The following is a 24,434-nucleotide window of genomic DNA, read 5'->3' as shown; positions in this document are numbered from 1 at the left end:
CCAACTCATTATTCTCGAACCATGAATATGGAACTCCGTCTCATATCATTATCATGCCACATTGACCCCAACCCTCTCGTGTCTCATGTCGAACTCATACCAACTTATCCTTTCAATTCCATGAATAATCTCATACATATATCATACTCACATCATATTAAACTCATAAGTCACAACTCATACATCATCCCATTCATAAAGGTCATTCAGTTCATATTCTTAAGGTAATACCTATACAAGCATATTGTCAACATTTGTAATCAAGGAAAATATCAAGACCAACCACCTTCTCGCTCAGCTTCTCGCTTAGGCAGAAGGGTCTCGCCCAGGCGAGGAGGACCCTCACTCAGGTGAGCTCCCTTCGCCTAGGCGAGAGCTCGACTTCCAGTACAAGGGCCTTCCACGCATTGTCGCTCAGGCGAGACTCTCCTCGCCTCAGCGAGATGTTCACTCACTAAAAAAAAAACAATGGGTCGCCTAGGCGACCATTCGTGGAAAATAGCTTAGGCGAGCCTCTGTTAATCTCGCCTAGGCGAGACCAGCTCGCTTAGGCGAGTTTATTAGTGCTCGCCACTGTTTTCACCTGCAACAAACACATGCATATCCCAAACAACGATCCCACCATATCATACATCCATAACAGCAGGCAAAACTCAATCAATCACGAATAACATAGAATAATAGACTTTGCACCACATAAATAGGAGGGTTCTAGCTTCCCTTACCTGGAAAACAAGCTAGCAGCTGGGTCCTTGGGTACAAACAGTGAACGCAACAGCTCCTAGAGTGGATTAGCGAGATAGAAAACAGTGAAACCAGTTCAAAACGAGCTCACCTCGTCTGACCCTAGTTGGAACCACGAAGAAGGAACTAAATGGAACTAAGGTACGAGTTAGAACAGGCTTACGTGAAGTGGAGGTCTGGTTGGAGTTCACTTGGAGGGGTTGACGACTAACCCTAATAAAGCTCTGAAACGAAAAGGGAGGCAATGTTTAGGTTCAGATTGCAAAGTGAGGCTGAAAGGGAAACCCTAACAGCTTTAGGGCCTTAGCACCCTATGGGCCAGCCTTTAGGCCCAACAGATTAAGGCCAACCTTTAAACATTAGGGCAAAGAAATGAATCTGGGCCTTACAATCTGTTCATACGCATTTCTTTTTAATATAATATACATGTGTTTATACCTACATGTGTTTATATTTAAAATATTTAACATCAATCTCATGTTGTATTTAATTTATACGAGACCATATTACACAATATGCCTACATTTTACTTTAACAACGACATGTGCATAGACATTTCATTTGAATATAATATACATGTATTTATATCTACATGTGTTTTTGTTTAAAAATTTTAACATCAATTTCATGTTATGTAGTTTGTACGAGACCATATTACGCAATGCTTACATTTTACTTTAACAACGATCAACGATCATAACCGTACATACACATCTCATTTTAATATAATATATAATTCAAAAGTATAATCATAAATTTTAATCATATAACAATAATATTTTACTACACATTACTAATTTATAATTTAAAATAAACAAATTCATATCTAATTATTATTTTTTAATCTTATTATTAATATTAATAATAATAATAATATTATTAATAATAATAGTATTATTATTAATATAATCTATTATTATTATTAATAATATAACAATAATTATATTAATTTTTTTAACCTAAATTTTAAAAAACTAAAACAAATATCGACAACTAGTTAAAATGAAAATTTTAAAAATAGGGAATAATATCATTGATTTAACATTTTAAGAGGTAAAAAAATAAATAATAACGAAATAATATAATGTTTATGTGTTATTCTTCACTCTTAATATTTTCGTTCTTAATTTTAAACCAATTGTTAAAAAAGATTGGGACCAAACTCAACAAACGTAACAAATATGTCAAAACTAGATTAAATATAAAAAATTGATCCTGTGACATAATATTAACTTAATACATGAATAATTTTTTAAATAAAAAATTAAAAAATTAAAAAAAAGTAAAAATTAATAAAAACAGTAATAATCATGAAATAACACTTGTCACGGTTTACCCTCCGTTAATTATTTTACTGACATTAGAAAAATCATCAAATTAAATAAAGACTAAATTAAAAAAAAAATAGGACCCCGTTACCATGAAGTCAATATTTAAGCATTGTTGTACCTAAGCTGATGTTATGAAATCATTTCGTTCTATCTGTAAATTGCATTTTATATTCAGAAATCATTTCAATCATTTATGTACATAATCCCTTTTAGGGATGTCAACAAGACGGGACGGGTACGAATAGTAATTTCCTGTACTTTACTCGTCACATAAATATCCGTCCCATATTCGTAGTCATATTTGTCAGGTATTCATTATGTGGATATTTACATAATATTTTAATATTCACGAATATCTACGAGTACCCGCAGATATTTATAAAAGTTAAAAATAAATATTTAACAAGATATTTTAATCGTAAATTCAAATCAAATACAATACATAACATTCATAAATTTTAAACAAAGTCCAAATAATCAATTTAAATAGTGTTGAATGACAATTTACAAAGAAATGAAATTTTTTTAAAATTAGTTGATAAAAAAATAACTCATTCAAAATTAATATGTTAAATTAGAGTATAACGGATATGTGTATGTACGAGTACGAATACTATTATATCCATATACCCATATTCATTAATCGCGAATATCCATTTACAATTTTCATTTCTTATCCATTACGTATCGGGAGATAGCTTCAAATAGAGATAAAAGTGGCACGCTACTAGGTTGAGACGTGGACATTTATAAAAATTTTAAAAATAATTCAAAAAAATTTCAAAAAAAATTCAAAAAAACCACGAAGTGACACGTGATACGCTACTGGGTTAACACATGTACATTTAAAAGAAATTAAAAGAAATTAAAAAAATTAAAAAAAAATTAAAAAAAATTAAAAAAAAATTAAAAAAAATTAAAAAAATAAAAAAAATAAAAAAAAATCACAAAATAACACGTGACAGTCTGTTCATGATCGTTATTAATTTAAACGATATTAGCAAAAAATGACCCAGTTTTAATTGACGAAAATTAAGACCTAATTAAACATAAAACAAAAATTTAATACTTATTTGAAAAAACTTTATGAAAATTGAGATAAAAGAAATTTTAACTTTTTTTTCTTTATTTCCATGATCCCCTTGCATTGCACGGGACGGGATAAGTCTACACATGCACACCTGTACTTTCTGCTTTTCTACGAAACCGAAATCAAATAAGAACGTTTGGAACTGAAGATTCTTACAATAATTTTTTACTAATATATCGATAAATTCGATGTTTTTTCAAATCTCAGAAATTATTTTTATAAATTTACACTAAAATAACATTTTTATTAATAAACATTATAAAAAAAATACTTAATCTTAACCTCGTCACGCTACAGGTGTCGTGTGGATTCTTCATCGTATATCTGTGATGCCAACACTTAATGTCGTACTCTTTCGGTGCTGTGTTCAATACTGCTTACCCTTAAAAACGATGCCCTTACTGAAATAGAAAGAGACACGCAAAACATTTCATCCTACCCACAAAGGTATTATTATTGTTCGATCAACATTTTTTCTTTTTCTTTTTTCACTTTCTTTTATGGGGTTGTTGAATTCTAGTTATGGTGTAATTAGTTTGTGAAATTGTTTTGTTGTATACTTTGCCTTGAAATTTTTTAGGGGCTGATGTTGGTGGTTGTTCTAGTAGCTGATGCTGAACTTGTTTGAATCTTGGTTTTTCTTTTTTATGCTATAGCCATTGATTTTCTTGGATGCCGCTTCTTCTTCTTTGGATTTTAATATTTATATTTATATTGCTTTGGTCAAAATATATTTTTCTTTTAGCTGTGAAAAATAAAGTATTTTTGATGCACACGGGTCCAAATCAGATAAATCGTTTTCCCTTTGTCTTGAATTTCTTAATTCAGGTAATCAAGATTGTGTTGTGCTTAGGAAGGACGACTGAAGGATGGTTGATCCAAAGGGTAGTTCCTCGTGGTTAAAGAGTCTAGATATCAGTGACACATGGAAAGATTGTAGAGAGTGTGGAGCTCTGGCAGCCATAGTCATAAGCATCCTTGTTCCTGTTTTGTTTTCAGCTTTGTTCTTTACAAAGAAAAAAGGAAAAATAAGAGGTGTGCCTGCTGAAGTTAGTGGTGAGGGAGGTTATGCAATACGTAATGCTAGAAAAACTGAGTTGGTTGAAGTTCCTTGGCAAGGAGCTCCAACCATGGCTCATCTGTTTGAGCAATCATGTGATAAATATAAGCAAAATCAATTTCTTGGAACAAGAAAACTAATACAAAGGGAGTTTATTACATCTAGTGATGGCAGGAAGTTTGAGAAACTTCATTTAGGAGACTATGAATGGGAAACCTATGGAGAAGTATTTGCTCGTGTGTCCAATTTTGCATCTGGTCTTCTTAAGTTAGGTCATGTTATGGATAGCCGTGTTGCTATTTTCTCTGATACAAGGGCTGAGTGGCTCATTGCCCTTCAGGTAAATTTGCTATATTTGTGTTATTTCCGTGAGTCATTCAATTACCTTTTGGCTTAACAGTTCTGAATTCACAAATTTCAATGAAAATCTTGTTTACTAAACTTCAGGGTTGCTTCAGGCAGAATGTAACAGTTGTTACCATTTATGCTTCTCTTGGAGAGGATGCCCTGATCCACTCCCTAAATGAGGTAGGAAATTATCATCTCTTGCATAATTTTAAGAAATAGATGAAAGTAGTTGATAGTTGATGATTGTAGTAGCTAAAAGTGATGGGCATGTTCTCACTTGAAGCTTTGGAATGTGGACAGACCGAAGTATCTACTCTGATCTGTGACTCCAAGCAGTTGAGGAAGTTGGATGCAATAAGATCAAGACTAACATCTATACAAAATGTTATTTACTTTGAAGATGGTGAGAAAGAAGATTCTTTCTCAGGAAGTTTGAGTGGTTGGACAATTGCATCTTTTAGTGAAGTTGAGAAACTTGGGAAAGAAAATCCTGTTGAGCCAAGCCTGCCTTCCAAGAATGATACTGCAGTTATCATGTACACAAGTGGCAGTACAGGTCTGCCAAAGGTTTGTTTCTTCTTCAACTTTTATTGTAGGTGTAGTCTCTGTGTCTGATATATTCATTATTCACTGCGTCCTTGCAAAATGTTTTGTCCAGACTCCAGAATCATGGTTGTTAAATGTATCAATAACTCGATACCTGTTAACTAATGTGGTTAGTAAACATGGGAAGTTAGAGTATTCACTTGGCTTGGTATGACTTTATTGTGAACATGTTTTTAGGTGGTAAATTATAACCAATAACCATGTTAAGTTATTCTGCAGATATGATTAAAATTTTCTAGTCTGCTAACATTGAGAATTAAGAGTATTCCCAACAGCTGAGTGTGTTTACCTTTGACTTTTAGCGTTGATATTTTTTAATCATTCAGGGTGTTATGATTACTCATGGGAACATTGTAGCCACTACAGCAGCGGTTATGACAGTGATACCAAATCTAGGTAGCAAGGATGTGTACCTGGCATACTTGCCCCTTGCTCATGTTTTTGAAATGGCTGCAGAGGTGATTTCTTCTAACTGTAGAAGTAGTTGAGGATATTATCCTCAAGACTAACTTATTGTGGTTGTCCAGTCTGTAATGCTGGCTGCAGGTTGTGCAATTGGTTATGGCTCTCCTCTGACTATGACTGACACATCTAATAAAATCAAGAAAGGAACCAAGGGAGATGCCACTGTGTTGAAGCCCACACTGTTGACAGCAGTACCTGCTATTCTTGATCGGATTCGGGATGGAGTTGTAAAAAAGGTGTGAATTAGATCAATGCTCTACATGGGCACTCTCTCATACATATTGTTACTTATTCTCCATCCTTTCTATTCTTTGTCAGCAACAGAAATGTCTCCTTTGTTACATAAAATTCCCTTACATTTACAAAGTTGGTTGAAAAAAAATTGACAACTAACTTAAGAACTTAAGAATATCGCTGTGCTTCATTGTTTTTCACCTCAACCTTAGCTCATGGATGCTTTATTGTTAAATGCCATTTCTGCTCTCATTTTGCATTAAGCAAAGAGGATTAATGGATTGGTTTGGTGCAGCTGGCTTGAATATTAATTTTGGGCTCCAACCATTTGCATTGACTGCATAGCTGCACCAAATGAGTGTGCTCTTCCTATTTTTCTCAATTTAAAAGGGTAAAAGAGGATAGAATGGAATTTGACCTAAGAACACCTAGGAGTTAGTGGCTCAATTCATGAATATGTTAGGCTTGTATTTTGAATTTAATTATATTTTTTGTTTGATATTGTTTAGATATTGTTTGATATTATTAAGATATTGTTAAGATTTTGTTAATCACAATATTAAACAATATATTCTATTTACTGCATTTATTTTTAGTTACTCTTTTTAGTTGTACTTCTCTCTATTATAAATAGATTACCCTATGTGTGGTTTATACACAAGGGAGATTAATCTCAAACCCTATTTTCTCTATATTCAACATGGTATTAGAATCAGGTTAGAACCTATCCTAGCGAAATTTATTGGACATTCTGTTCCACCCATTAATTTCTAGTCCCACGCACGAGATGTAATATACCTCGGCATGAAGGGGTATGTTAGAAGTCCCACATCGACTAGAAATAAGACAAATTCACAATATATAAGTGAGTGCAATCCTCACCTTACAAGCCGGTTTTATGGGGTAGAGTTAGCCTTAAAACCCACTCTTCTAACATGGTATCAAGAGCTGTAGACAATCCATGATTGAGAAGGGATCCTTGCAGTAGTTCCTCTTTCCTAAACCCTTAGCCTTTAGCCCTAAGCCTTAAGCCTCTTTCGCAATTTTTCAGGTTTCACCTGATTGCAATTTTGTTTTCTGCTTTGAGGCATTGGTTTTTTAGGGTTTGTTCTACCTCCCTTCATGACTTCTTCTGCTTCTTCTACTACTTCCACCTCTGCCAGTGCTTCGTCTGATCCTTCCGTCTACATTAACTATGTTAATGTACACTTATCCATTAACAAGTTAACTGACCCTAATTATGCCACATGGTCATTAGACGTCCGATTATGGCTTAAGAGTCAGAGGTATCTTGATTATCTTGCCTCGAAAGCACCTACTCTCACTCTTGCTGATGACGACCGTTGGAAAACCATTGATGGTCGATTATGTGTGGTTCTCAAGGGTACTCTTGATTCTTCGTTAAAGCAACTTTTTCGTTCCTACGAAACATGTACTAAAATCTGGGTGCATGCCAAGTTATTATACACCAATGATACTCAACGTTTCTATGGTGTCTGTTCTCAATTTGCAGATCTTATTTCTTCTAAACATCAAGACTCTATGATTGATTATATGGGCAACATTCATGCTCTTTTTCATGAGTTCAATGAGTTATTGCCTCCTTCCCCCGACCCTACCACGGAGATCGAGCAATGCTCAAAGTTCTTTATGCTCGGAGCATTACATGGACTTGCTGATAAATATTCACATATTCGTGATCAGATTTTGGGTTCCCCGTTGTCCCCACCTTGACTTCGACCTGCTATACTCTTTTGCCTGTACCAGAACAACCCAACACTGATACACCTGCTTTTGTTGATGATTCTTCTGCGTTGGCATCTCAGCGTGATGACCGGACTCGCCCTCGCAAACAGGGAAAAGGGGGTCCTAAGTGTGAACATTGTGGCAAGCTCGGTCACAAGATTGATAAGTGTTATGCATTACATGAGTTTGAACATTGTGGCAAGCCAGGTCACAAGATTGACAGGTGTTATGCATTGCATGGTCGTCCTCCTCGCTTTGCTGTAGCTGTTCAGACCAACCTTTCCACACCTTCGTTTACTGGGGATCCTCCTTCTTCTGTTTCATCCGATACACCTGCTATGTTTAACAAATTTCTCAAATGGTATAAGGATCAACAGTCTTCTAGTTCCACTGCATCTGTCGCTCACACAGGTACACCTTTTGTTGGTCTGACTTGATCTTCTTCTCCTGGTCCTTGGGTTTTTGATTCAAGAGCCACTGATCATATTACTGGTAACAAATATTTGTTTTCTTCTTTATCCTCTCCTAATCCTTTACCTTCTCTTACACTGGCTGATGGTTCTAGAGTCTCATCTCATGATGTTGACACTGTTAAACTTTTCTCTTCTGTAACCATTGATAATGTTCTTTATGTTCCTAGATCTCCTTTTAACCTGTTGTTCATCAGTCGTCTAACTCGTTCTCTTGATTGTGTTGTTTCTTTTACCAACAATTCTTTGTGTTTACAGGACCGGAGTTCGAAACAGGTGATTGACACAGGTTGTGAGTCTCATGGTCTTTATCATCTTCGTCCCTCTACACACATTGGTGCAATTATGGAGTCTCCCTCTCTTCTTCATGCTCAGTTAGGTCATCCAATCCTTGCCAAGTTACAACAGCTTGTCCCTGCCTTGTCCAAGTTATCTTGTTTGGTGTGTGAGTCGTGTCAATTAGGCAACCAATGTCGTACTTCCTTTCCTTGTAGTGTCACACGTGATGCTTCGTCCCCTTTTGCCTTGGTTCACTCTGACATTTGGGGTCCTAGCCGTGTTAAGTCTACTTTAGGTTTTCAATACTTTGTTACTTTCATTGATGATTATTCCACATGTACTTAGCTATTTTTAATGAAACATCGTTCGAAATTATTTCATATCTTTCAATCTTTTTTTAATGAAATTAAAACTCAATTCGGTGTTTCTATTAGAGTTTTGTGTAGTGAATATCTTTCTCATTCTTTTAAACAATTTATGGCTTCTCACGGTATTCTGCATCAAACTTCTTGTGCTTATACCCCTCAACAAAATGGTGTAGTTGGACGTAAAAATAGACATCTTATTGAAACAACTCGTACTCTTTTAATTCATGAAGAGGTTCCTGAAATTTTTGGGATGATGTTATTTTACTGCCTGTTATCTCATTAATCGCATGCCTTCTTCGGTTTTAAAGAATAACATACCTCATTCCATTTTATTCCCTCATGAACTCTTCATCCCTTACCTCTAAGAGTTTTCAGGTCTGCATGTTTTGTTCATAATTTCAGTCCTGGTTTTGACAAGCTTTGTCCTAGATCACATAAGTGTGTTTTCTTAGAGTTTACAAGATCACAAAAAGGATACAAATGTTTTTCTCCTTTTCTTAACCGTTATTTTGTGTCCGCAGATGTCACCTTTGATGAGTTCTCCCTTTATTTTAAGAGTCAATCTTCACCTCTCACTCCATCCAATCCTGATAACTCTCCTAGTACCTTTAATGTTCCTATTGTTTGTGACCCTCTTATTGTGTCTTCTTCACCATCGGTTCCTGCTCCACATTCAGCTTCTCCTTCACCACCTCTTTAGGTTTATAGTCGCCGAAACCGATCACAACCACCACCATGTGACTCCACTTAAGTGCCAAATACTCTTTCTCCTCCGACTCTGACACCTGAGTCTGACCTTCCCATTACCCTCCGAAAAGGTATGCGTCCTATCCATAATCCCTCTCCCCATTATATTGCTTTGAGTTATCATCGATTGTCATTACCTTTTTATACATGTCTTTCCTCTCTTTCTTTTGTGACCATTTCAAAAGCTGTCCGTGAAGCTTTATCCCATCCTAGTTGGTGTCAGGTCATGACAGATGAACTAAGTGTTCTTCATAACAGTGGAACTTGGGAACTGGTCCCGTTACCGTCTGAGAAATCTGTTGTTGGTTGCAGGTGGGTGTTTGCTATCAAAGTTGGACCTGATGGTACTATTGATCGCCTCAAAGCTCGTCTTGTGGCCAAAGGTTATACTCAAATTTTTGGGTTGAATTATGGAGATACCTTTTCCCCTGGCAAAGATGGCTTCTATTCGTTTATTTATTTCCATGGCTGCTCTTCAACAATGACTTCTTTATCAACTGGATGTTAAAAATGCTTTCCTCAATGGTGATTTGCAAGAAAAAATCTATATGGAGCAACCTCCTGGGTTTGTTGCTCAAGGGGAGTCTTCTGGGATGGTATGTCGTCTTTGCAAATCCCTATATGGCCTAAAACAATCTCCTAGGCCCTGGTTTGGAAAGTTTAGCAATTGCTCAGCAATTTGGTATGACTCGGTGTGAAACAGATCATTCTGTCTTTTATTAACACTCGAGTGTTGGATGTGTTTACTTGATAGTATATGTTGATGGCATCGTTCTTACAGGAAGTAACAACCATGACATCTTTCAGTTGAAACAACATCTTTGTTACCATTTTCAGACCAAAGATCTTGGCAAACCCATATATTTCTTAGGTATTGAGGTGGCACAGTCCAATGATAGTATTGTTATATCTCAGAGAAAGTGTGCTATGGATATTTTGGAGGAAATTGGGTTGGTGAGTTCAAAGTCTGTTGATACACCCATGGATCCCAATACTAAACTTCTACCAAATCATGGGGAGCCTATATGTGATCCTGAGCAGTATAGAAGATTGGTTGGGAAATTGAATTATCTTATCGTTACTCGTCCTGACATTTCCTTTGCAGTCAGTGTGGTAAGCCAATTTCTTAATTCCCCATGTGAAGATCATTGGAATGTAGTCATTCGTATCTTGAAGTATATTAAAAGATCTCGTGGAAAAGTAAGAAACATAGTGTTGTAGCAAGATCCAGTGCAAAAGTAGAATATAGAGCTATGGCCTCAGTTGCCTGTGAACTTGTTTGGCTCAAACAATTGCTTAGAGAGTTACAATTTGGAGATGTTACTCAAATGACACTTGTGTGTGACAATCAGGCTGCTCTTCATATTAGCTCTAATCCTATCTTTCATGAGAGGACCAAACATATTAAGATTGATTGTCATTTCATTCGAGAAAAGATCATGTCTGGAGACATCAAGACTGAGTTTGTTAACTCAAGTGATCAGTTAGCAGATATTTTTACTAAGTCTTTACGGGGGCCTAGAATTGATTATATTTGTAACAAGTCTGACACATACGATTTGTATGCTCCAGCTTGAGGGGGAGTGTTAGATATTATTTAGATATTGTTTGATATTATTAAGATATTGTTAGATATTGTTAATCACAGTATCAAACAATATCTTTTATTTACTCTATTTATTTTCAGTTACTCTTTTTAATTGTATCTCTCTATTATAAATAGATTATCCTATGTGTGGTTTATACACAAGGGAGATTAATCTCAAACCCTATTTTAAGTGCTCGGTTTTGTACAATGAGAACTTTGAAGGAGAGATACTCCACTTTATTTTGTAATCTTCAGTAAAGAATTATAGCTTTCTCTTGTCTTTCTTGATTTTGTCTAATTTTTTTTTGTGGTGGTTATACCTTGTCTTGACCTCACATGGCCAAACACCTTAAACAAGTTTAATAGTGCTTGTACTATTGAAAATCTTCCTACATGCATTTAGTGATAATCTTGTCTTGAAGTGTCTTTTTTGATCATATTGAGTAGAATAAGCTATTTGATGTAGTACTTAAGTACTGACCTCACACTATGGACAAGTTTTTAGGGTTTGGCTCTCCTCATGTATTTAAGTCCTAATAATTAATGTTATGAGACTCACATTGAGTGTAGAGTAAATTTTGTGTTGTCGTATGGAAGGCATGGGATTCTCTCACTTAACAATTAGTGTTTTATAATGAGCTATTGTTGGAGTACAAGTGTGAAAAAGGATGTCACAATCTGGATAGGAATATATAATTTGAATAACATATTAGTGAGAAGAACATGCAAACTTAATGCCTTAATATCTTTGATTAAATGTGCTGTCAAATTCATTTGTGTGATTTGTGTGATTTTGCTCGTCCATTGACATGAGCTAACAATAGTACAAATGTCTAGACCGTATAGATGACATTGCCTAAGTTCTAGGGTCCTATTAGCAAATCATGCATTTAGAATATATCAACATTCATTTATAAACTGTTAAGGGACTATTGTGGAAGATTGGTGGAGTGAAAGTATGAATGTGAATATGAAGTCTCACATTTTGTAGGAATGAGCTAGACAAATAACATATAAGTGAGAAGTACCACAAATTTGTTGCTTCAAGTCTACTTATATGGTTTTCTCGTAGTAAGTTGATGGAGATCTCTTGGTATTTTACCCCTTTTGCATTTCCCAACTATTACCAAATAAATATCCTTTATTAGAATTTGTTACAGTTTTATCTTATCCTATGTCTAAGTGTAAGGTTTGTTACGTTACCTTATGTACGGATGATTTCATCCTGATATATATGACCTTTGCCTTTATGTTTATGACAAAACATTAATTAATGAGATATCTTTTCTTTGTGAAATCTGTGAAACCTATGAATTTGAATTCTATGATGGTATCAGAGCTCCCTAGGGAGTTCTGGTGGCCAAAATATTGACAAGTCTCTATCCTTCCTTTCCTTTCTTTTCTAAAATCACGATGGCTCACCAGAGCTCCCCTGATAGTGATTACCTCACCAACCCTTCCAACCATTTTTATCTTCATGCCAATTAGTCACCCTCCCAAGCTTTAGTCGCACCACCTCTAAACGAATGAAACTATCATGCTTGGGCAAGAGCTATGAAGCTCGCTCTTCTCTCCAAAAACAAGTTGAAGCTTGTAGATGGCAGCCTTCAACCCTCATCACCAGCAAATACGTCCTATGGAGCATGGGAGCGATGCAACAATATGGTTCTTGGTTGGACTCATAGATCCATTGATGACTCCATTCTACAATCCATTCTTTGGATTGATCGAGCTTCGGAGGTTTGGCAGGATCTTCATGATCGCTTTTCTCAAGCTGATGTATTTAGGATTGCAACAAGGCACCCTCAATGTTAGTCAATATTTCACTCAACTGAAAAGTCTACAGGATGAGTTTGACAATTATAGAACGATTCTCATTTGCAAGTGTTCAATACCCTGCACATGCGAAGCAACCCAAGCTATAAGAAATATAGAGATCAAGATTGTGCCATTTGTTTCCTCAAAGGGTTAAATGATCAATTTTCACATGTTAGGTCCCAAATCATGCTCCTGGACCCTCTTTCTCCAATAAACAAAGCTTTCTCTATGATTGCTCAACAAGAAAGGTAGATGTCTAATACAAGAATGATTGAATACCCTGCACATGCGAAGCAACCCAAGCGTATAAGAAATACAGAACAAAGCTTTCTCATCTGCAAGTGTTCAATACCCTGACTAATATGAAAATCTTTGCTGTCAACACTGATCAACACATTGGTTCTGGAAGGGGTCTTGTGAACCCAAACCAATACACTGGAAATGACAAAGGTCGTGGAAATAGAGGCAAAGGCCGTAACAATACTGGAAGAGGTGGAGTCTTCTCCAACAAACTCTGTACTCATTGTGGCAGGACCAATACAGTTGACACATGCTATTTTAAACATGGGATTCCTCTTGGTTAGAAGCCGAGACAAAGCAATACTAATGTTGTCACTTCCAATGGCAACTATGCCACAAAAAAAGGAACTTCAAACCTAGTCACGAATGACTGCCTCAGGTTCTGGTTTTACACAAGAGCAATATCAAGGTCTTCTTAGCTTGCTTCAACCGTCCAACTTAGATAGCTGCGGTTCTTCCCATCTTTCCAATCTTGTCCACACCACAACTTTGCACACTCATTCTCCTTCTTCCGCAGGTATACAATGTGACCAATGGCTCATTGATACAGGAGCCTATGATCACAAAACTTTTAACCTTGCAAACTTTCTCACTTTTTCTGAAATTTTCCCTATTCCCATTACCTTACGTGATGGATCCAAAACTCATGCAAATATTTCTGGTATTGTGCACCTTTTACCTTCTTTAACCTTAAAAAATGTCTTGTACATTCCTGACTTCAAGGTCAATATAATATCTACTGCAAAACTTATTTTTGACTCCAACTGTTATCTTATTTTTAACTCTGCTTTTTCTTTTATCAAACAGACCCTCAACCGAAAGACGATTAGTACAGCTAAGCAGCTCCAGGGATTGTATGTGCTAATGTCTCAAGTAGCTAATCCTCTTTTTACCAACTCAACCCATTCCCTTTGTGCCTACTATGGTTAGTCCTAGGCTTTGGCATCTACGACTTGGTCATGTTTCAGATTCAGAATTAAAGTTATTGTCTACATACTTTCCTTTAGTAACCTTCCAAAATTCATATCCTTGTGATGTATGCCAATTTGCTAGACAAAGGAAGCTCGCTTTTGTTTCTAGTACAACTAAATCAATGCAAATCTTGAACTTTTACATGTTGATATTTGGGGACCATGTTCCACCACCTCCATTACGGGTTATAAATATTTTTTAACCATCATTGATGATTTTTCACAGTTTACATGGATTAAATTAATGAAACATAAAAATGAAACCAAAGATCTTAAAGAATTTTGTTAATTATGCGTCATTCGGTAACAATTCTTCTTCCATTCCTTATCCTTTATCTTCCTTTTTATCTTATAAAAAATGCTCTCCCAATTATAGAAATTTTTGTTATTTTGTATCTTCTTTAATTGAGCCAAAAACATGCGCTCAAGCTTCTAAAATGGACTGTTGGGTGCAAGCTATGAATTCTAAGATTGCAGCTCTGGAGCAAAACCTTACTTGGGAAATAGTTGATCTTCCCCCTAATAAAAGGCGAGTTGATTGCAATTGGGTTTATAAGATCAAATTTCATGCTAATGGTAGTATAGAAAGGCACAAGGCTCGATTGATCGCCAAGGGATATACACAACTTAAAGGGGTGAATTATTTTGATACTTTTTCTCCTGTTGCAAAACTCACAACAGTAAGAGTCATCCTTGCCATAGCTGTTGCTAAACACTGGTTCCTTAAACAGTTAGATGTTAATAATGTTTTTTTGCATGGTGACCTACATGAAGAAGTCTATATGAATTTACCCCTGGCATGGCACCTTCCCATCCAAATAAGGTCTGTAAATTGCAGAAGTCCTTGTATGGGCTGAAACAAGCTAGTAGACAGTGGTATGGCAAACTGACCACAACCTTGTTAGCTCTTAAATTCACCCAATCTTTGGCTGATCATTCTCTCTTCATAAAGAATACAAGGGTATCTTTCACAGCTTTATTAATCTATGTTGATGACATAGTTCTTGCAAGCAATAATCCTAATGAAATTGAATATGTCAAGACACATTTGGACAATGAATTCAGCATTAAAAATCTAGGACAACTTTGTTATTTTTTGGGACTTGAAATATCACGTTCTTCATCTAGTATTGTGGTCAATCAAGGAAATATGAACTAGAAATACTGGAAGAAAATGACATGCTTGCTGCCAAACCAGTAACCACCCCTATGGAGCCTTCTACAAAACTAAATAGCTCCTCTGGAACTCCTTTATCTGACCCTTAGATTTATCGCAGATTGATTGGCCAGCTGATGTATCTTAAAACCACCAGACCAGACCTTGCTTTTCTCACTCAACAACTGAGCCAATATGTTTCTCAACCCTTGGATACTCATTATCATGCTGCCATGAGAATGCTAGTTATCTCAAAGAATCTCCTGCTAAAGGTCGTAATTTTGCTGCCAACTCATCTCTTATTCCTTCAAGTTTTGCTGATTCTAATTGGAGCTGTTGTATGGAAACCCGAAAATCTATTACCGTATATTGTGTTTTTCTTGGCTCTTTATTATTTTTTGGAAAACTAAGAAGCGAACCACAGTATCTCGGTATTCCTTTGAAGCTGAATATAGAGCTGAGTTGTGAGTTACAATGGCTTCATTATTTACTCACTGATTTAAATGTTTCTAGTGTTGCTCCTATTTCAGTTTTTTGTGACAACCAATCTGCTATATACTTGGCTCACAATCCTACCTTTCATGAACGAATAGAGCACATAGAAATTGATTGTCGCGTCACTCGTGAGAAGATTCAAAGCTATATACTTGGCTCACAATCCTACCTTTCATGAACGAATAGAGCACATAGAAATTGATTGTCGCGTCACTCGTGAGAAGATTCAAAGTGGTCTTATTCATCTGCTGCCAATTCCTTCTTCTGCATAGCTAGTTGATATATTTACTAAGGCTCTTCATCCAAAGCTTTCACACAGTCTCCAAGCTAGGACTGTTATATGTTCACCGTCCTGCTTGAGGGGGGTATTACCAAATAAATGTCCTTCATTGTTAGAATTTGTTACAGTTTTGTCTTATCCTATGTCTACATGTAAGGTTTGTTACGTTTTCTTATGTACGGATGATTCCTTCGTCCTGATATATATGATCTTTGCGTTTATGTAAATGACAGAACATCAATGAATGAAATCTTTTCTCTGTAACTACATGTGGGTTGGATTGGGGTGCAAACTGAGTAAACTACTTGATGTGGTACATAAGCCATGAAACTCTTTCACCTAATGGACTAGTATTAAGTTAGACTCTCTTCATATGCTTATGTCCTAACCATTTTTGATAGGGACTTCAATTTTATGGGATGCCTAATTTTCATATCAAGCTTTTTAAGGGTGGGTTCCCATGTGTTTAGGTGTTTATCCGCTGGTACCAGAATTGGTTGTCAGTGTGTTGAAACAGGATACCAGTGGAGGGTTTTAATCAATAAGGAAGTTGAGTGAAGTGTTATCAAATGTGAGCTTTTGAGATGTCGACTGAATCAGTGTAGTAGTGCTGGGTTTTTTTCAAAAAGGAAGTTGAGTGAATGGTTGTCAAATGTGAGTTTTTGAGATGTTGACTCTAAGGGGATGATATGTAGGGACTTTAAAATTGAGTGTCTTAAGTCCTAATATAAAATGTTAGGTGTTAGAGAGCTAATAGCTATCTACTCGAAAATAACTTTAAAAGGCCACCATTAAAGTTATAAAGAATATAAAGATAAACACTCGTGTTTTTATTCCTGTTAAGAGGTAAATGGGAACACACTTACAAAACCTAAAAGATGCCAACACTTGAATAATGACCCTACAACTGTCATCATCTAGCTTTAGAGAAATAAAAAACTAAATATCATTATAAATACTATCAGTAACATGTTATCCCCATCTAATAAAATTATTCAACCATTTAATTTTATTTCTATTCGGCCGGCCTCTTTAAGTGTTGTATGACATTGCCACTGGTTTCCTATTGAACCTTGTACTTAAGGTTGTTAGACCAATCCAAATATCGGAAGTTGGGGGAAAATTCGAAAAATAAAGTTAAACATTCATATTTTTCATTGATGATAATACACACTTTTACAACCCAAAGGATGTATGTAAAAGTGTCATCATATGAACCCTGTAAGTGTCATCATCCGACTTTAAAAAAGTTAAAATAAGCACTTAAAAGAACAATATAAATACGATATTCATATTCTTAATATTTTAACTGTATCCTACATTTTGTAACCACTTAATCTTCTTTCTTTTGGGTCTCCAGCCCTTTCGCTCACTGGTTCTTCTATTAAATAAGGGGTGGGTTGCTCAAGTGCTTGGTTGCTTATCATTTGTCTACACATTCACATCAACTTTTTCTTTGCTGGTATTAAATGTATTAAATTATACACTTTATGTAGGTTGAGCAAAAAGGGGGCCTTGTGAAGAATCTTTTCCATTTTGCTTATAAGCGCCGACTGGTTGCTGTAAAAGGAAGTTGGCTTGGGGCTTGGGGATTGGAAAAGTTTGTGTGGGATACCATTGTCTTTAAACAAATTCGTTCTGCACTTGGAGGCCAGCTCCGATTTATGCTTTGCGGGGGAGCTCCTTTATCTGGAGATTCGCAATACTTCATCAATATCTGCATGGGGTAATGGTTCCCATTTTATACTACATAATACTTGGTTGAAACTGACTGGTATTTTAATATATGTGTGTTTCTGTGTGTAAAAGAAATACTGTCAAGTGTGTGTGTAAAAAGAAATACTGTCAAGTGTTTAGTTATATGCTCTTTGATGATAGAAAATCAATTATTTGGTATCATGTATGTAGGGTGAGAGAACGTAAGTAATTTTATGTTGAGAGCTTTGGTTTGGTCCTCCATTGTTATGTTTACCTTACTACATCATCCCTTTCTAAAAGTTTAGTCTCCATATTAGTTCCTCATACTCTTTTTGCCACCCCCTTCTAAAGCTTGCACTAAAATTCCTTGTAGATTTAATGTCACCGACCTAATGTTCAGAGATTCTGTGATTGATACAATCCTCCATAAAAACCTAGAAGTTGACATTTCAAAGCTTTGAGGGACTAATATGAGGGGTACTTTTATCCATCAAATACCTTGTAATATCTTTATTGTGTCTTACACAATACTTGAGAGTGTCTTTAGATTACTTTTAATAGGGCTTTCCATATTTAATTATGACTATGATAGATTGATAGTAATTTTATTCACACTTAAATACGGGAAGAGTCTTATTGTCCCTAAGTTCTCTATATGTTTGCAATCTAATGAACATATCCATGGACCTAGGCTCGTCTATCCACCCTTAACTTTAACCAATATACACTGACAATATGTACTCATTGAATTGTTATAGGGCTCCTATTGGGCAAGGATATGGCTTGACTGAAACATTCGCTGGAGCTGCATTCTCAGAGTGGGATGACTACAGTGTGGGACGTGTCGGTCCACCACTTCCTTGTTGCTACATTAAGGTATGCCATATATTTTATGGTACATTAAGGTATGCCATTTCTTTATATTTTCCTATTTATAAATGCATAACTCTATGTGTTCTATGTGCATTAAGGATTTAGTTTATGCTTCTCTCTCTTTTATTTCAACGTGGTATTTAGAGCTAGGGTTAATCTTTGCTTCCATAGATTTGTAATCCAATTTGACAGCTCTCATAGTAGTACAAAGTTGATGAGCGCAAGATTTGGCCTGAAGACTAAAATACTCATGAATTTTTTCCCAAACTTCATAAGAGTGAGAGCAGCTAAGAACACGAGATGAAACCGATTTGGAGAGAGTGGATTGAAGCTACTTGAGCAGAGTCTGATCTTGAACCTCCCAAGCCTTGTAATCTGGATTGACAATGTCATTAGCACAGTCAAATCCAGTAAGATATCAAGTTGGAACCACTAGAAAAACAACAAACCACTGTAGCTTGTGAGATTTATCACTGGTTCAACCTATTGATGCTAGTCTAAGTCGTTTGAGTCATCCAATTTTTCAACAATGGATCTAGGAAAAGAATTAGTAGCCATAGTACTCAACCAGAAAACCAACCACTAAGTGAAGAAGCAAACCGCTAAAGCGATAATGAACTAGCAAAACAAGATAAGCAACAAAAAATAAACCGAATGGAACAGGACAAGTGTTGTAAACCAAGATGCAGACCAAAACGCAAGTGCGAGTACAATTGCATGAAGAGAAAAAGGAAGAACCAAGAATTCACCAATTAAACAACAGAGAAACGGTGATGAACCAGGTCGAAGACAAATACCGATAGAACAGTGTAGAAACCGAGAGCGATGACAATTCACTCATTGAAACACAACTAAGAGATTGGAGCTCGACATAGATCAAACTGGAACAATTGGCCGAAGAGAAATGAGGCTGAAATGAGACAAAACCCGTGGATGAGACAAAATGTGCGAATGAAGAACAAATTTGAATTTGAATAAATCACAACTCAAATCAGCAAGCAAAAGCGGTGCAAGACGAACAAGAAGGATGTTCATGTGTGTTGGAATATTTATTAGGTCTACTTATGTTAGTGTAGTCAGTAGGCCTAAAGTAGGGAGTTGTGTGTTTGGTTATCTCTAATTATTATTCCTAGCTTTGTAGCTAGTAGTCTAGGATAGTCTCTTGACCTTCCATCTCCCTATTGTATCAACTCTTAATCAATATAAATAGTAGAACATGAGAAGGGTCCTTTAAGCCCTGTAGAAGAAATATATTTATGTGTTTAATCTCAAGTTGTTGAGGAAGAAGTGTACATGGAGCAACCTCTTGAGTTTGTTGCTTAGAAAAGTTTGGTATGGTATGCAAATTGCATCGCTCTCTATATGGCCTCAAGCAATCACTACATGCTTGGTTTGGAAAATTCATCTCCATTGTTCAAAAATTTGGGCTAGACACAATGAAGTAGATCATTCAATCTTTTACTTCATACATCTCTTGGGAAATGTGTTTATTTAATAGTATATGTTGATGATATAGTCATTACAGGAAATGATGTTGCTGGAATATCTCAACTGAAGGAGTACTTGTGTAGACATTTTCAAACCAAGGATCTTGGATACCTTGAATACTTCTTGTCATTGAAGTAGCTTAGTCAAAAGATGGAGTTGTAATATCTCAAAGGAAGTATGCCCTTGATGTATTACAAGAAACAAGTATGATTGATTGTAGACCAGTAGACATTCCTATGGACCCAAATCAGAAGTTAACGACAAAAGAAGGTGAATTATTCTCCGATCTAGAGAGATATAGGAGGCTGGTTGGAAAACTGATTTAAATCAGTATTACAAGGCCTAATCTATCTTTTGTAGTTGGAGTGGTTAGTCAGTTCATGCAAGGTCCATGTGTTGGCCATTGCAATGCTATCATTCGCATTCTAAGGTACTTCAAAAAGGCTCCCGGGCAAGAGTTGTTATATGAAGATAAAGGAAACATTCAGGTCTCTGGATACTGTGATGCAGATTGGGCAGGTTTGCCTATTGATATACGGTCTACTACTGGATATTGTGTTTTCTTTAGAGGAAACATTATTTCATGGAAAAATAAGAAACAAAACTTGAGATTAAACTCAAAATATATTTCTAGAGGGCTTAAAGGACCCTTCTCATGTTCTATTATTTATATTGATTAAGAGTTGATACAATAGGGAGATGGAAGGTCAAGAGACGAGTCAACCTCGGTTGAGGTTTGAGATGAGTTGGCTTGGGCCAAAGTTTAATTCGAGTTGGCCCGGGTTGAGGGTCTAGCTGAGTCTTCCCCAGTCCAAGGCTTAGTTGAGTCCACACAAGTTCGGGTGAGCTAAGTGAACTTGTGCAAAGGGTTGAGTTAAGTTGACCTAGGCTCAGGTAGAGTCGAGTCAACATGGGTCCAAGTCAAGTCGATCTAGACTAGGTTGACTCAAGTCAGCTCTGGCTGATGTTGAGGTGAGGCAACCAGACCCAAGTCGAGCCAAGTGAGCAGACCCAGGTAGACTGAGTTGGCTTGAGTCCAAGTGGAGCTGAGTCGGTCTAGTCCATGTCTAATACACCTAATAGTAATATATAGATCGATCTTACTGGATTTAATTTAATTAACAAAGTTAATTCAATCTAGATTTAATCCAATTTAAATCAGATTTAAAAAAAAATCCAAATCTAGTTAAAATAGACCAAGATTATAGATCCAATCTATTTTATTGGATCTAGATTGGATTTTAAAAATTCAGTCCATGATCACCCTTAGATGTAAAACCAATGAAGAAAAAATCAATATCAAACTAGTGGAAACTAGTGTCAAACCAGGTCAACAAAAAGCAATACTTTAAATTTTTTCTCCCGAAAGAAAATAAACCTAAAATATTAGTCATTTTCTTTCTTATTTTATATATAAACTTATGATTAATAAATATTGATTTATATTATTGAAATTTCAATTTAAGTATGATAAGGTTTTTTTTTTTTTTATTTAGACTTTTATATGTATTTTAAATGTTAATAACCTTTAAATATATGTTTTATTTTTGTGTTTAACATTATAAAATTATAATATTATATTTTTCATTATTATTGTTTATTTTTAATCATTGAAATATTTTTATCAATAGTTGAACCATTAAACCTTAAACTAGTGCCTTGACTAATTCAATCAATGTCTGGTCTGATTTTAGAAACATTGATGAAAAATATTAAATTCATATCTCTTAATCTTTTGTATTAGAAGTTTAGAGTTGGTATGTTTAAGGGCTTATATGGTGGGACTTGATTTCTCTATTAATGTGGTTGTATAGCTTATTTCTTGGGAAGAAGGAGGGTATCTGACATCAGATAAGCCAATGCCAAGGGGAGAGATTGTAGTTGGAGGATTTAGTGTGACAGCTGGTTACTTTAAGAATGAAGAAAAAACTAAAGAAGTGTTCAAGGTAATTTCGAAACTCAGAGTTGTGTGCTTGTCATTTTTGGTTTATGATTTTCCACATTTTTTGAAACTTGTTACAGGTTGATGAGAAAGGTATGCGCTGGTTTTATACTGGTGATATTGGACAATTCCATGCTGATGGATGTCTTGAAATCATAGACAGGAAGAAAGATATTGTAAAACTTCAACATGGAGAATATATATCTCTTGGAAAGGTAACTCAAACTATACATCGTTCATTCTGGTATCTGGATGAAATAGTGACACAAGATTCACAATAATGAGTTCAATGCAGGTTGAGGCAGCACTATCATCATGCGATTATGCAGACAATATGATGGTTTATGCAGATCCCTTTCACAATTACTGTGTTGCTCTAGTCGTTGCTTCACAACAGTCGCTGGAGAAGTGGGCCCAACAAGCTGGCATAGATTACCGAGATTTTCCTGATCTCTGTAACAAACCTGAAACTGTCAAGGAGGTTCTGCAGGCTATTTCCAAGGTTAGTGTTAGGTATCTATAAATATATGTTGTTTATAGCATATTATTTGAATCATGCATCAACAAAAGCTGCGTTTTAAGATTTTTTACCCAAATTATACGGTCTCAACGATTAGGAGCTCTCAAGATTAGAAAAAAATAATTTCTCATATTCCGTCTCATTACATTAATTTATGTATATAAATTAATTGGATAAATTTGGAAAAGGCACTTTCTATTTTAGAAATAAATGTTAAGATTGTGGATTTGATATTCTAGAAATAAAATCATCAAATCTAATTTTTCTAAAATATCTCAACAAACTTTAGTTTAAGGAAAAGTTAATCCAATTGGACCCTAAGTTTATAGCCATTGTATTGTATATGCTGCATGGTTGATGGGTCATTTCCTTGATTTGATCTCTTCTTGAGGTTGGAAAATCTGCAAAGCTGGAGAAATCTGAAATCCCTGCAAAGATCAAGTTGCTGGCTGATCCATGGACTCCTGAGTCTGGATTAGTCACTGCTGCTCTCAAGATAAAGAGAGAGCAGCTGAAAGCCAAATTCAAAGATGATCTTCAGAAGCTGTATGCATGAAATGCTGTCTAACCTCTATTCATTTTCTGTCTGTCTGATGTATGCATGTAACATCTATCTTTTTCCCTCCAAAATAGAAATTGTGTAATAAATGTGACATAATAAAATCATACTCCACAATTACTTGTATGTGAACATTGATTGTTGCCACTGAGGTGAACCGTAAACAAGTGTGTCTGAATTGACTTATATTATTTTGTCCTAATTCATTTTATTAAATAATAATTATATTTAAAAAGTTAAACTAATATTATTTTTAAAAGTACATATGTGGTATAATTTATATTTAACAAATTTTAAAAATATTTATTTCTATTTAATTATTTTTTACGATCAATAAGTCCAACATAGAGCTGGATTAGAAAATAAAAATAACTGAATTGATATAAATATTTTAGGTGATTTATTGATTTATGAACAGTTATTTACGCAGTGGAGTCCAATTGGACAAATATTTAGAGAAGCCTCTTCAAAGAAATAATATGATTAATAGAATGTAACGAGCAAAATGGAGAACATAGAAGGAGCTGGAAATTCAGTTTAAAGGAATGGACACGTGGCAGAGGATTTGCAACACAATAGGACACGAGGAGAAGTACGAGATCACGTTTTCCACTCCTCTTTCTGGCATTCTATTTCTTTACACTATTTTTCCTTTTCTTCAGGTTTACCATTGAGAACTTGTTGGAATTGCCACATCTTTATTGTTTTCAGTAAAATGTCTTTTCATATTCTTTTGTAATCACAACTCATATTACTATTGCTCATAATTCTACTGTTTCATCGGTGCTTCCATTGACGTCATAGGCTGAGAACTCTCGTATGAAAGAAATGCAAGCCCAACTCGCTTCAATATTGAATTGGATCGAGAAACAACTTGCTCGTGATAAAGATAATCGGGAATTGATCCCGAACAACAAACAATGATCGAATGGACCAGATGTAAAAATCATTAAATTTGTTAAATCAAAGCACGATTCAGCACGTTGATGCTTCAAACTCTAAGGCTTCATTGTTGGCGGTGACCCAGTGTGGTTCTGTGAGGCTAATACGGGATATCTCATTGGAATTTCCTTATTTTGATGGCACAACTCTTCTGTTAGAATGGATCTTTAAAGTAGAAAATTTTTTCAATTATCGCTTCCATTCATTTTGAGAAAGAGGTGATTCCGTGGTTTCAAATGTTGCAATGTATGTCAATTGTTCAGACTTGGTCCGAGCTAACGCGAGCCTTGGAGAGCCATTTTGGACCATCTCCTTT

General features: G+C 35.5%; 1 protein-coding gene across 1 annotated transcript; it reads left to right on the top strand.

Moving 5' to 3' along the window:
* The first annotated feature begins 3,336 nt into the window (after positions 1-3,336).
* LOC114187672 (long chain acyl-CoA synthetase 8-like) lies at positions 3,337-23,362 on the top strand. Its single transcript, XM_028075980.1, has 12 exons — positions 3,337-3,612; positions 3,994-4,565; positions 4,673-4,753; positions 4,874-5,140; positions 5,506-5,637; positions 5,707-5,880; positions 17,593-17,822; positions 18,553-18,670; positions 21,970-22,101; positions 22,178-22,312; positions 22,393-22,599; positions 23,009-23,362. Exons 2-12 carry the CDS (start codon positions 4,035-4,037, stop codon positions 23,171-23,173), a joined length of 2,172 nt encoding a protein of 723 aa, XP_027931781.1. The 5' UTR covers positions 3,337-3,612; positions 3,994-4,034; the 3' UTR covers positions 23,174-23,362.
* The last annotated feature ends 1,072 nt before the right edge of the window (positions 23,363-24,434 follow it).

Source organism: Vigna unguiculata, chromosome 6, assembly GCF_004118075.2.
Source record: "Vigna unguiculata cultivar IT97K-499-35 chromosome 6, ASM411807v1, whole genome shotgun sequence".
Classification (NCBI taxonomy): Eukaryota; Viridiplantae; Streptophyta; class Magnoliopsida; order Fabales; family Fabaceae; genus Vigna; species Vigna unguiculata.
This window is presented reverse-complemented; position numbering and strand designations above follow the sequence as displayed.